The following is a 13,335-nucleotide window of genomic DNA, read 5'->3' as shown; positions in this document are numbered from 1 at the left end:
CTTGATGACATGTGTTTCCTGGTCCTCATCCTGCAGGATATGGTAGTTCTTCCTTAGATAAGAATTTTCAAATATTTATTTTGTAACATTATGCCATGATAATTAAGGAGAGGAGGATTTTTTTGGCTCTTTGAGTGAAATAAATTGTTTTCTCTAGAAGTTTTAGCTGAACTATTCCACCATCCTGCCAAAACTTTGTCCTTATCATTGGTTTCTTCTCTTAATTCTGTTTTTGTTTATATATTGTAGGCATTGTTGTACGTAGATTTCAATTTCAAAGCTAGAGAAAAACAAATCCAATAACACCTTGTTTCAAATAACATAGAGCTTATTTGTTAGAATTAAGCTCAGGAAAAACAGCATGCCAATAATGGCACTTGGAGGTCATTTGAAAGAAGGTGAGGCTATTTTATGAAATTACAGATTGTTTAAGGAAATGTAAACATCATGATTGAAGATACCACATCAACCATGGAAAAGAAATAAGCTTCACTACTGAGCAGAATGAAAACACAACTACTCCATCAAGCTTTCAACATCTCTTGCAGTCTCTTTACTGTTATTGATATTATTGTCTTCCCTTACTTTCTCCATAAATGTCACTGCCATTATTCATAGGCTGCAACATTATTCTGTAGCTGATGTATGCTCATATTATACTGAAATACAATTTCAATGGTCCTTTCTGTTTCATTCCATTTATACTATTTTCAGAATGGATTTGTTTACTACTTCATATGTTTCTGTATTTTCTTAAAATGAACAGTGTAAACCAGAAAATTTCCCCTTCCAAAGTGTTCTGGGGATCTATTTTTGAGTGCTTTGTTTGGCTGTAGAAATCTGATTCCTAGTGCTGGAAAATTATTATCAGGTTACCTTTAATTTTGGTTGATGCATTTCTGCCAGGCAGTAGCAATAATCGCTGTAATAGTTTTGTTTTCCAAACTTACTTTACTGTTTTTATTTGTACTGTCAAAGGCAGCACATAGCCAGAAGAGTTAAATACTTTACATTGCAGTGTTATGTATGAGTAAGGGCATGTCACTGTTTATCTTAGGCTTGATCATGAATTTTTTCCAGGCTTTCTGCACTTAATACAAGCTTTTTCTGCAACAAAAGCAATTCTAGGGGGTCAGTTCAGGCTGCATGTTAAAATTAGTGCTAGAGATGGGATGAATGTACTATAAAATTCCGCTCACAAAGCTGCCTGTTTTTCTACAAGGCAAGCATGAAACATGAACATTACACTCTCAGGTCATCACCTCAGAAAAAAAATATTTTCATGAATTCTCTTGCTCTTTTGGATCACACAGCAGTAAATAGTGTACTTTATCTTTCCTTGATTTTCATATACAGAAAGGGTGGAGCATTTCTGCATGCTTTGCCATTCAGACATTCCCGGTGGTTCTATTTTCAACTCAAAATTTTTGAATTAGTAACAGATGTTCTGATTCTTTTGACAGAAAAGGGGTAAAATTTTCTCTGTATTTTAAAGAAATCTTTTTACACTTTTACTGATCATTGAACCCTGACTCCTACTTTTTGCTACCAACCTTCTCTCTAAACAGTATCTTATATCACAGAAATCTTGCTGCAGTCAATGGGAACTTATCCTGATATACATATGATGAGGTGCACCAGAATATATTTAGAATTACTTTAAAATGCAACTTATGGATCAGTAAGGGGTAACATCCCAGTATTGCACATCCCAGCCTGTTTAGCCATGTTTTGCTTATTTCTTGCCTCAGCTTCACTGATGTAAATGAGTATAAGACTTGGTGATGCTGACCCCAAAAACAAGGTATTTCATGCCTATGAAATAAGAAATATGTGTTCAAGAAAGCAGAAGAAACTACAGAAACCTGGAGAAGGAGAAAAACCTTACACCAAAATTACAAAGCAGGTAGCCTGGAGAAGAACTGGTATATGTGCATATGTTACTGGTAATGCTGGTTCATTGGCATTAAACATAGAGAAAACTCTTGCACAGCAGAAATCCTAGAGAGTTTTACAGCTCTTGTTCAAAATGGATTGAGGAGTCTTGGATAGCTGTGAAGGAGGAAGGCAGACTTCTGGGTAGGACAAAAGAAAGACTCGAGGAGGAAAATCAAAAGAGAATCAAATTCCAATTTAAGGAGTATCATTTTGGAGGTTTAAGTTGCAACCTGGAGGTTGAATTAAAGGTGGAGCTACTTTGCATTCTTCAAAAAGTTTGAGTGTTAGAGTCCTCTTCCTTTCTGTTCCTGAACTGTCTTCATTCCCGTAGTTTATTTAAGTGCAAGTCTCATCCTTTCTTCTTGCTAATGTATTGATATATACGTACTGGTGATAACACAGATGCTGGTAGAAGCTCTCATTCTCCTTAAGCCTTTGAATGTTTTTGTTAATAATAATACAATGTATCTTACTTGGATATATAGATCATCCAGCAGCAAGAACTGAAAATAATACAGACTGTAGTATTTTTCTCTAATGATTTTAAAATATTTGAATGCCAAATAAGTCTTGACATTGTTGTGCACAAAAGGAAACAAGCACCATGTTGTAGATGTAAAAAGGCACCAACCATTTGTGTATGTAGAATTCTTGCTTTACCTAAAAGGGTATGGAAAAGTATTTGCTAATGCATTATTAAAGAAGCCTGATTTTTTCTTCCAAGAATATTGAAAATATTCAAGGTATACTTAGGGCCCAATGTGAAACAGATGGAAGAAATACAGAAGCAAACTGCATTGTAATGTTGTGAAAATACCTCTGGCACACACTTAAGAATATTTCACATATTTTAAATTTTCGAAGTTCAATTTTACTTATGAACATTTAAAATTATCTTGAGGAATGATATACCTCAAGCATTGAGAGTTTAGAGAAGTGATGTGAAATATAATTTTTCAAATAATAGAAATCTTTTGTCAAAAATGTTTTCCAATCAGTGGAAAATCAAACTTAGTCTTCTCTTTGCATCAAGACCCCTGGGCTGACTTGCTGAGTTTATCTAAAAAAGGATTTAAATAAGTGCAAAATCTCTATCTTTTGATGACTGAAGAAGTTCTCTTTTTTTTTTACCTTGGCCCAGGAGGAAAGATGTCCCTTGGATGTCAGGAAGCTTTTGAAATTTTCAAGCAGGACCATGCTGATAGTATAACCATTGAGGACAACAAACAGCTTCTGAAGCAGAGGTGGGTGTCATAGGAAAATACAGCTGGGGGAAGACATCTGAGGGTTCATTAGCAGTCTGAGCAGGAACACATAATTTTACACCAGACATCCCAGGCTTCTGCTGAGGACTCGTTACAGGCCCTTCACCTTCTCTTACTTAAGACATTTCATATTCAGAAGGCACTGAGTGGTGATAGAAGTCTGGATAGAAATGAAAATAGCATGAGGAATCTTAGTGCATATTTCTGCTGGTTTTATTCATCTTCACAGCCATGTTGAAGCAACGTGGCAATAACATTCATGATCAAGAATTATCTAGGGGAAGTAAAATCCATGGGACTGAATCAATTATTCCAATTTCCATTGTCAAAAATGCTTCACTGACTTCACCACTGAATTGGATAGTAAGCTAGGAGATACTTAACATATGCATGTCTGGTGTCCCTAACCAGTTTGCCAAGTGATTTTAGCTTCTTTCTTCCAGTTTTGCATTCACAAACAGAAATAATACTTTTGTCCTACACATTTGTTTTTAATGTTGGCAAAACACTTCATATGTCTGGTGAAAATAGTGATAATGGCAAAACATTGAAAACACGGGTTTTCATACAGATTTTAAACCTCACAAGTTAAACCACCAACACTTGTCTGTGTTGATTGGATAAGAGTACTGCTTCACTGTCAGCTTTTCAAGTGTTAACCCTCCTAGTACTGCAAAAGAAATGCGTGGCTTTGAGATTGCAGATGCAAAAGTGAATCTCTCAATCTGTGTTTGTAACTTCCATGTTTCCCCTAAGAGTTGCTTGGGGCTATTTTGCTTGTTTTCTTCTATTTAATTCAGGGAAGTGTTTGTTTGATTGTAGGACGTTGTCATTTGGTTTGGTTTTTGTTCTGAGGTTTTCTCCTTCTCCAGGTTTCTTCTGCTTTCTTCTGTTTTCTTTAACACAATTTTCTACTTCACATGCATGGAAGACTTTTTTTTTTCAGGCATGCCAAGTCTTATACTCATTTATTTCGGTAAAATTGAAATGATCTCCACATCTTTGTGACTTACTCACGTTTCTGCTATTTATCACTTTTCTGAACTGATTAACTTTTTATCTGGATCTATACCTCAGCCACAGGAAAACAATTTGCTAAGATATTAGATGTATGTAAGTATTTATCCATGTAAGCTGGATATCTAGCAATGCCTTTCTTCCGATCAATTTATCAGATCATGCTACAGCACTGCCTCATCACTGCATAAAAGATTACACTGCAGTCATTTCTGGTGTTGCTATTCAATAGCACACTTAATAGTTACAGCATGACCATGAGAACAATACGGTTCTGAACCATGCTCTGCTCTTCTTCTAACCAATAACAATTCTTCCATATTTTTTCTATTTTTTTCTGTATGTTATTACTATGAAGCAAACCAGTATTTCCTTCTGGTTTCAGAATATATAATAGAGATGAGCAGAATCTACTAAGTTCTGTGACAGATTTGCTTTCCTTAAAGGACAAAGATTCATACTAATGCCTTGTGTAACTCCTCTCTAATAGGCATCAGCTGATTGCTGAAATCAGTGCTAATGTGAATTTTGATATTTTGAAATAGGCAGTTTCCCCTGCCATTTGCAGTCATTTTTAGCAAAGATGCTTAGCTCCAAGTTTACCGAGTTCATTAGAATGGATTTGTATGAAATCCAGTCTGTAATTTGGAATGCACTCTCTCAACTACTAGTTACATAAAAGCTCTGTTGCCCAGCCAGTGTTCAAATTGCACAGGAAGAGTGTGGACACCACATGTTTAAAGGTTACCATAGCTTCCCTTTATATGTAGGCTTCTCTTGTTAATAATTTTGTTTATAGTTGCATAACCACTTCTGTCATACCACAAACAGTGTTTGGTTCACAAATTACTTATTTTTAGCTGTCTTATTTTTTCCTTTGGGCATTTTGGGTAGATCCTCTTGGTTTGCTAATTATCATAGAGTCAGAGAATAGGCTGAGTTGGAAGGAATCTTTAACAGTTGTCTAGTCAAATCCTGCTGCAATAAGCAGGGATATCTTCAACTAGATCAGATTGCTCGGAGCAAAGTCGAGATTGACTTTGAATGTTTCCAGGGATGGAGTATCCACCACTTCTCTGGACAATGTGTTCCAGTGTTATAGCCCTCTCATTGTAAAAGATTTCTCTCTCAGACCTAGTCTAAATCTAGCCTAAAGCACTACCCTAAAGCACCTTGTCCTATCACATCAGCCCCTGCTAAAACATTTGTCCCTATCTTTCTTATATATTAAAATATTGAAATGCTGTAATAAGGTTATCCTGGAGCCTTCTCTTCTCCAGGCTGAACAACTCCAGCTCTCTCAGTCTGTCTTCCTAATAGAATCCCAGCCCTCCGATGATTTTTGGGGCCCTGCTCTGGACCCACTTCAGCATGTCTATGTCTTTCCTGTGCTCCAGAACTGGACACAGTGGTGTTGCATACATTGAGTGCTGGTAGCTTGGTGTGCAGCTCCACTTTGAGCTCTGGTTGGCAGGAGCCCTAGGCAAGAGGCCTTGAACTGGCACTGATCCTTTGCATAACAAAGGACACAGGGACCTGGTGGTCCCAGCCAGATGGACACTTAGACACACAGTAGTAGCCCTTGCCTCAGGATGAAGGGCAGAGACTTTCATGCTTTCAGACTGAGGGTAAAAGAATGCAAGGTTTTCTTTGTTCAGGGTCTCTCCTCAGAGGCACCAGCTTAAGCTGTTATCCTGCTGTTGCATCGTGATTAAATTATTTTAAGGACCCAGACATCTAAGTCTCTGCTACGGGAAACTCGGGGTTGAGCCAGTCGGGGTTGAGCCAGTAAGGAAATGTTGTCTGTGGGTGGTAAGTGCAGGGAGTCAAGCAGTTCACTTTTTGGCTCACTCACTGCAAAGGGGCTTTGGTGCTATCTCAGGTGATGAGAGTATAACTCATTTTGGCTAAGAACAGGGTTAATTTTTTGTGGGAGCTGTGAGGGGGGCAGGGCCTGGAGCCATGTGGGTACAGACCCTATTGTCATTCAATACCATGCTATGTCATGGCAAGGGGCAGAAGAAAAGGATAACCTAACCATAACCCTCTCTCATTTCAGAAAATAGCATTCCTTTTCCCTTGGGTGAGTGTGGCAAAGAGAGTGGTGGGGTAACACTGGTCCCAACTGAAGGGAGCACTTTGGATGGCATGGATGTGGTTGGATCAAGCTCCAAACTTTCTCTTTTGCACACTTCTGTTATGAATATTGTTGCTGTTATTAATAGTTTTCTTATTTCATTGCTGTTTCTAGTAAATTGTTCTTATCTCAAATTATAACCTTTGCCTTTCCTGTTTCCAATTGGACAGGGATCAAGTGGAAGTGTGTTTTTTTAGTGGGACTCCTAAATCAGAAAATGCCATTCCTAAACCATTCTAGCCCAATTCCTACATAGGTAGCATCACTATACTCTTCCTAGGTTATCCATCTGTGCTTCTACTGCCTGTGCATTTCCTGCTTGCTTTACTCTAGATTGATTTGCAGATCTCAACTCACTCATGCTAGTCTCTTGCCCTCCTTGCTTGATTTCTTGCTCCTGGGGGTTTTGAGTTTTTGCACTTCATGGAAAACATTCTAAAAGACCTACTGGCTTTGTTCTATGCCTTTGTCCCTGAAGGCCGTTTTCCAGGGGATCTTATTGACTAACTCCTTGAAGAGCTAGAAGTTTGCTTTCCTAAAGCCCAGGAGCGTAACTATACTCTTCTCATGAACCATATCCCTCTGGACTGTGAACTCCACCAACAGATGGCCACAGCAGCCCAGGCTGCCTCCAATCTTGATGTCTCCAATTAGTTCATTACTTTGTTGACCAACAGGCCCAGTATCATGTCCCTCTGGTAAGGCTGTCTATTACCTTGCTTAAGAAGTTATCCTCCGTGCAGTCCAGGAGTCTCTTTGATTGCCTACAGCTTGCCATGCTACTTTTACAGCAAATGCTGACTTGTTTGAAGTCTTCCAGGGGGACAAAAGCCAGTAAGCACAATGCCTCCATCAGCTGAAGCAAGAAAGCCTGATAAATAGGCTCCCCTTGATCATGCATCCTGTAGTAGATGCCAACCACTCAGTTCCCTTTGTTGCCTTAGTCTCTGATTCCTACCAGCAGCTATCAGCCTGCTCAGATGATAGATAACTATTGTTCAGAGATAGTTCTTCACACTCAGTCTGCCTCTTGGTTTAGAGACCACCCTTTCTCCTTACTTGTCTCTTCAGACAATCTGTAGCCACTAGTAGGCAAACTCAAGTTATGGGATTTACCCTACCAAGTTTCAGTAATGGCAACTAGATCAGAATTTTCTACCAGTCTGGTGACTTCCAGCTTCTTCTGTCTGTTGTCCATGCAGCATGCATTGGTAGAAAGGCGCCTTAGCTGTTGGCCACTCCATCTTCTTAGAACACACCTTAATTCCTTTGAAGTATTTCCTTGCTGTTCCCCTGTTGGCTCCTACTGCCTCAGGAGCCTCTGGCACATCTCTGTAAGACATCAAATGTGCATTATATCATTCTTATAGTAATTGAATGGTGAACTGTCAGTGAGGCTTGGAAGTTTCACTGTGAAGGTCACAACTGTTGCCTGGGCTGTGAAATTATTCATATAGATGTGACTATGCATAGCCATACCTATAAAAATATGGATGTATTTTTCTGTAACTACTGGTGTAAAAATGATCAAAGGCAGTCAACTAATTAAATACTGAAAAGCATTTGTTTTGTTATATATATATATAAGAAAAAATCTGTTTTTGAAGAAAACTACTACTACTTTCACCTACTACTTCAGAGCTCTTCACAGGTGCAGTAGCTTATACTGTAACTCAGTAATGTCTCTGAATTTAAAGTCAGATAACTGATACAGTGAAAGATAATTCGAGTGAAACACAATTGAGTCAATTTGCCTTCAATTCAAGTTGCCTACGGGAAGTGCCTTTGTAAGACAGAAAATATGATCTTCTACAGCTTTACAGCAATTCTTTTTCATTTTTCTTCCATGCATTAATAACTGCTTCCTTGCTCAAAAGAAATTACCCTGTGTTGATACCTGGACAGAATCAGATTTCTGCAATTTGAACTTCTATACCTGACTTCCAGAGAAGTTAATAATATCCTATTTCTTAGAGCAATCATGTTCTCTTCGGATTGTTTCTCTGAAGGGGAGAAAAATGCATCCCATTTTCTGGTGAAATATTCTACTGAGAAATCTTTCCAGTTGTGCCACTCCAATGTAATGCATATTGCATAAAGCCTCTCAATCCCATCTTGGACAATATTTCCAGTAGTAAAATTCTACTGAGCTTATAGATGAGATGTAAATCTAGTTTGCTTTTTGTTGTTCTCCATTGTTTTTTTCCCATTTTCTTCATTCCTAGCTTTCTGTTTTTTAGCTGGTTAACAGTTAACTTGGTTTTTCAGTACCTATGGGCAAGTTTCATGGAAAGGATGAGTTTCACTTGGGTCACTTTTTGTTCTAATTTCTAATAATTAAAAACAAGTGAATACTCATTTAATTCACTGAATGTCTCTCTCATTAGACAACCTCTGAGTTTGTCTTCGTTTACATGATGAGTTAGAGATTTGTTTTCCAAGCTGTTTATATTTTGATTACTGGCACTTGCATTCAAAGAGTGAAATCTTTGCCAAAAATGCTTTTTCCACTAAAATTAGTGGCTAAATTCACTCTGATGTTTCATCATGGAGTATTTATCTTGTAGGTAATAGAAACCATGATTTGGGAATTTCAGCCTTTTTTGTTGAGTGGTTTTCATGTAAGATACACATGAAGTTTTTTCAGCTAACAATATAATTGTTCAGTCATCACTATGCATACCACCTTAATGCTAGATAATGTCATCCTTTTTTTTTATTAAAGTATTGAAAATAGCTTTGTCTCATTCAATATTACAGTCAAGTCTTGTGCATTTACCTGACTTATTTTGTTTGACAAGGATTCATAGTCACAGATGGAATCTGATGAAATATCATAAATTCATGCCAAATTTCAGTTTATGGTATTGTGCTGGTTTATAAACTACAGTGTTTGAACAACAGATGCACAGCCTATTCAACTATTGGCAGTAACCTGTGAATAAAGGCTGGATAAATATCTGGCTTCAACTTTTCCAGATACATCTCTCTGTGAACATGAATCAGAGTCAACAGCCAACATGAGACCTGTCTCAGGAATTAATAAGTAATTGATGAAATTATTATGGAACCTGAGAGAAAGAAGGGGAGAGATACTTCAGGGTTTCTTTCCTTTGATATTTATGCAATCCCTAATGCCTACTTGGGGCTCTAAGTTAACCCCAGTAGAAAAAGCTTTTCTAAAATCTAACAGAAGATTCAATGGCTTCCACCTTTTTTGGTAAGAAAGATTAAGTGTCCAGAAACCCTCCAGCTTCAGCCATTTAGCCTTGAAAGCATATGTGTGTAAGCAGATACACAAGTAGGAACTTGAAATTCTAACTTGTTTTATTAAGAAATGGACTAATTGAGATGGGGAAACTTTTTCACATCCCACCTTTGTAGGGAGAAGCCATATTTGTTTACTCTGTTTTGATATTTTTTGAGTTGGACAGAAGTACAACTTGTGGATTTCTTCAGTTTCTTTGTCTAGACCAATATTCTTCTAGATAGTTTCTCTTACACCACACAATCTCTCCTAATGGAAAATTGTTTCTAGTTAATTCTACTTACAAATAAAAAACTAGTACTGAGTAATTCTGTATTTTATTGTCATAAGCTTCTGGAACTATATGTTCTTTAGAATAATTCTGTATCATTATGTTTGTGTTGACAGGTTTGATGAAGCTAAATGCCTTGGAGAGAAATTAAATGAAGTGAGAAATAAAATAAGTGAGTACATTTTAACTTCATTTTCCCTTTAGCTAATGAAATCACAGAATTCAAATATATGGGAGGAGATTCTAGTTTCTAAAAGAAAAATGCCAATGCATTGCTAAGACTTCCAATAAGATAAACTGTAAGCCGATGATAGCAGTAATAATTTTATGTACAAGTTTGATTATTTCAAATATTGTAATGTAAAAACCAGTTCCCTTCTTTATTTGATAGAATGTCTGAAATTTATCGAAAAAGAGAAGGTAAGGTATTAGCATGGAATTTTAAATTTTATTTTGGAATAAAAGGATCCAAAACCATAATTTGAAAAATTCATATCTGAGTTAAGGATTGTATTTATCCATAAATTTAGATGACTTCTGATAAAAGATTAGCACTCTGCACTTTGTACAGATTAATTAGTTCAATTTTGAGGAGTGCCTCAGTTTGGGAGGGAGTTTCATTTTTTTTCTTCTAAGGCCCCAACAGTATATGGTTGATATCCAATTTCAGATTGTTCAATGTCAAAAATCACCCATAGATATATTCAGCCCCAAGGCAGGTCTTATTTGATCGTCCTAGCAGCCTTTGGTGTGTTCCTAGATGATTTTGGAGTTCTGTTGATTCCAAATCACTCAATTGACTCCAATCCTGGAGGCTGTCCAGGATTTGTCAGATGTTAAACATTTTTCTGACCCTGAAGTTCTTGGAGATCCATGTCCTCCATTTTGCACATTCAGGTGAGCCATGTGTCTTCAACCTTTCAGATGCAGAATGTGAGGGACCAGATTGAAAGGTAATCCGGCATCCAGGGCAAGTGGTGTAGATCTTGCTCTTATTTTCTATCTCCTCCTTTTTTGGGTGGCACCAAAATAGACATGGACATTGAAGTCATTATCATCACTTCATGTCTTAGAATAGCAGTTGACTTCTGGGAAAGGACAATTATCTCACAACACAGCTGCCAAGTGCTCTGTACTTGCACTATAGCCATGATTATATTCTTTGTGGTCATGAATGATAATTAATGCCAGATTCCCCTCCCAGTCACCTTTGGGTTCACCACAAGTCCCTCAGAGATATTATGCAGTATATTTAAATTATGTCAGGTATGCAGAAAGCCTCAGCCATGTTGGCAAAGTGTTTTCAAACCACAGCACAACTGATGTTTGGAATAGATCCAGAAGCAGACACATCAGGTGCTGAGCCTTCCTGCAAGTTTTCTCAACACTTGGTTATTTCTGTAAGACATGACACTAGAATTCACCTTTCTTCTTTCAGTAGGTTAATTTGCCTCTGTTAGGCTGGCCAAAACATAAATGTCAGTACAGAACCTGTGCATAGATATTCATAAATTGACCCATGCAAGAAGAATTTCAGTATCTACCTCACAACTATGGGTTTCTGCAGTGTCCATATAAACTCGCTTAACTCCTGCCAAGTAGGCTTTTTACTGTGGCAAATTTGGAAAAGCAAGTTAAACATACCATACCTTTTCCAAACTCTGCTACCACCTTGAAGTCCACGTTGTCTTGCATTCCTTCTGTCTCTTAGATTTGCTCATCTATGTTACACCCAAGAAATTCCTTAGCCTAAATAAGGTGTAGCCAAAAGTCAGCCCTGACTGCCAAGTTTCTTTCTCTTATGGAAGTTGAAATTAATTTTAGAGCAGGAACAGTGAACAGCAGCAATAAGCAGCTACACAAAAGCACATCTTGCTCAGTATCTGGGGTTCCAACTGTGCTGCTTGAAAGGAGGAGCCTAGCAGCCACCTTAAAGGCATTTTCCCTGAGGGAGAACAAATGTTTGGAGGGCATGGGAGACAGTAGAAGATGCAGTGGGACACAGGCCAGTCCTAAAGGTACCACTTGCAACATCATGCTAGGCCAAGACTTGTGTGATCTCTCAGTCCCTTGAGATTTGAATCTCTCAGAAATAAGGTAACAATGCAATGTAGACATCATCTCTCAAGACTCTGTTTCCATGGATTGCTGCAAAATCTAGAAGAAACCCTTGGTTTGGACGGAATTGCTGTGTGTTTTTCCTCAGTAAGGCAAAATTTCGGAGAGCTGTAGTGCAGTAGAGTATGGATTTAGCTGCAATTAAAAACATCTGTTTAAAACTTGCTTTTGTTAAAATTCTTCAGTGTTAATATTGAAACAGTGAAGTATGTCTGGGAAACATGAGTGATACAACAACAGTATATATAAACTAAAAAACCAAACTGATGCCATGAACAAAGCAAACAGCCATGTAACAAATCAGTAGTGCTGCACTGTGCTTGACAATGCTTACATGCCTCCTGTAGGAAATTGTAATAGGTTGTAGACCACATGAATGCTGAAAATGCCCCTTAAGAATCAAGCTAGAAATGTCTCCAAAGTTCTAAAAAAAAATTGCACAAAGCACATTTTGTCTTGTTTTGGTATATAAGTGTAGCTACAAGAGAAGCGTTTTCAACTTGAAAATTACTTTCCTTACTTTCTTTTTATTTTGGTAGCAAAATGGGAAAAATGTATTTTCATTCAGTTTTTACTCTAGTTCTATTGTATAAGGAAGAAATTATTTCTGTGTTGTATCCATTTATAGCTATCTATATCCTGATTGATGCAGGTCATGCAGATGTAACTACTTTGTGGATGGTTTTTATGCACTGATGTCTGAGGCTTAAAAGTGATTATACTGTAAATTCCTTTCTTCAATTCTTTCTGTGTAATACTCTGCAACATGTGAAAATTAGCACTCTGGCTAATATAAATATTAGATTTTATTCATCTGTCCTTTCATCCTGTCCACCTTTGTTTAGAACATATTTGTTAATGTATCTACCTGTAAGCACCTCCTAAGAAGTATTCAAATTTTCTATCCAGTTCAGCTTAGTCAATTCAATTACACTACCCTATACAGTTTAACAGCATAAAACATTTTTTTTCAATTAAGTCTGTTTCATCATTGAAGTCATACTCAAAGGATCATTAAAGATGCTAAGTAAGTTTCCTAAACTTCCAAATTATTACTTAAAATGTGGTATGAGAAATAAGAGTCATCTGCAGCCTGCAACTAGATCTTTCATTTACTTTTATTGTTGTTTTGGTTTCCTTAAGCATTCCTGGCTGCCTTGTTGTGTACAATCAAGAACAGATCCCATCAATATCAGTTTCCATTATTTCTAAGTTACTCTTAATAGTATAAAGCTAAAAACCACAGAGGCCATAATAATCCATTTCATGCAGTCCGATTATATTTTGAGATAGTGACAGCAGCATCTGGCTGTAACTTTTA

General features: G+C 37.3%; 1 protein-coding gene across 7 annotated transcripts in view; it reads left to right on the top strand.

Annotated features, from left to right (window-relative positions):
* Positions 1-13,335, top strand: part of KIF6 (kinesin family member 6) — a 156,759-nt gene that overhangs the window by 92,731 nt on the left and 50,693 nt on the right. For all 7 annotated transcript variants that reach the window (XM_063152014.1, XM_063152015.1, XM_063152013.1 and 4 more), the window contains 2 exons: positions 3,080-3,182; positions 10,013-10,068. In XM_063152014.1, the coding sequence (XP_063008084.1) occupies positions 3,080-3,182; positions 10,013-10,068 (159 nt within the window). The remainder of the gene's footprint in view (positions 1-3,079; positions 3,183-10,012; positions 10,069-13,335) is intronic.

The sequence above is a fragment of the Melospiza melodia genome, chromosome 3 (assembly GCF_035770615.1).
Source record: "Melospiza melodia melodia isolate bMelMel2 chromosome 3, bMelMel2.pri, whole genome shotgun sequence".
NCBI lineage: Eukaryota > Metazoa > Chordata > Aves > Passeriformes > Passerellidae > Melospiza > Melospiza melodia.
The sequence above is the reverse complement of the archived record's forward strand: the minus strand, read 5'-3'. Positions and strand labels throughout refer to the sequence as shown.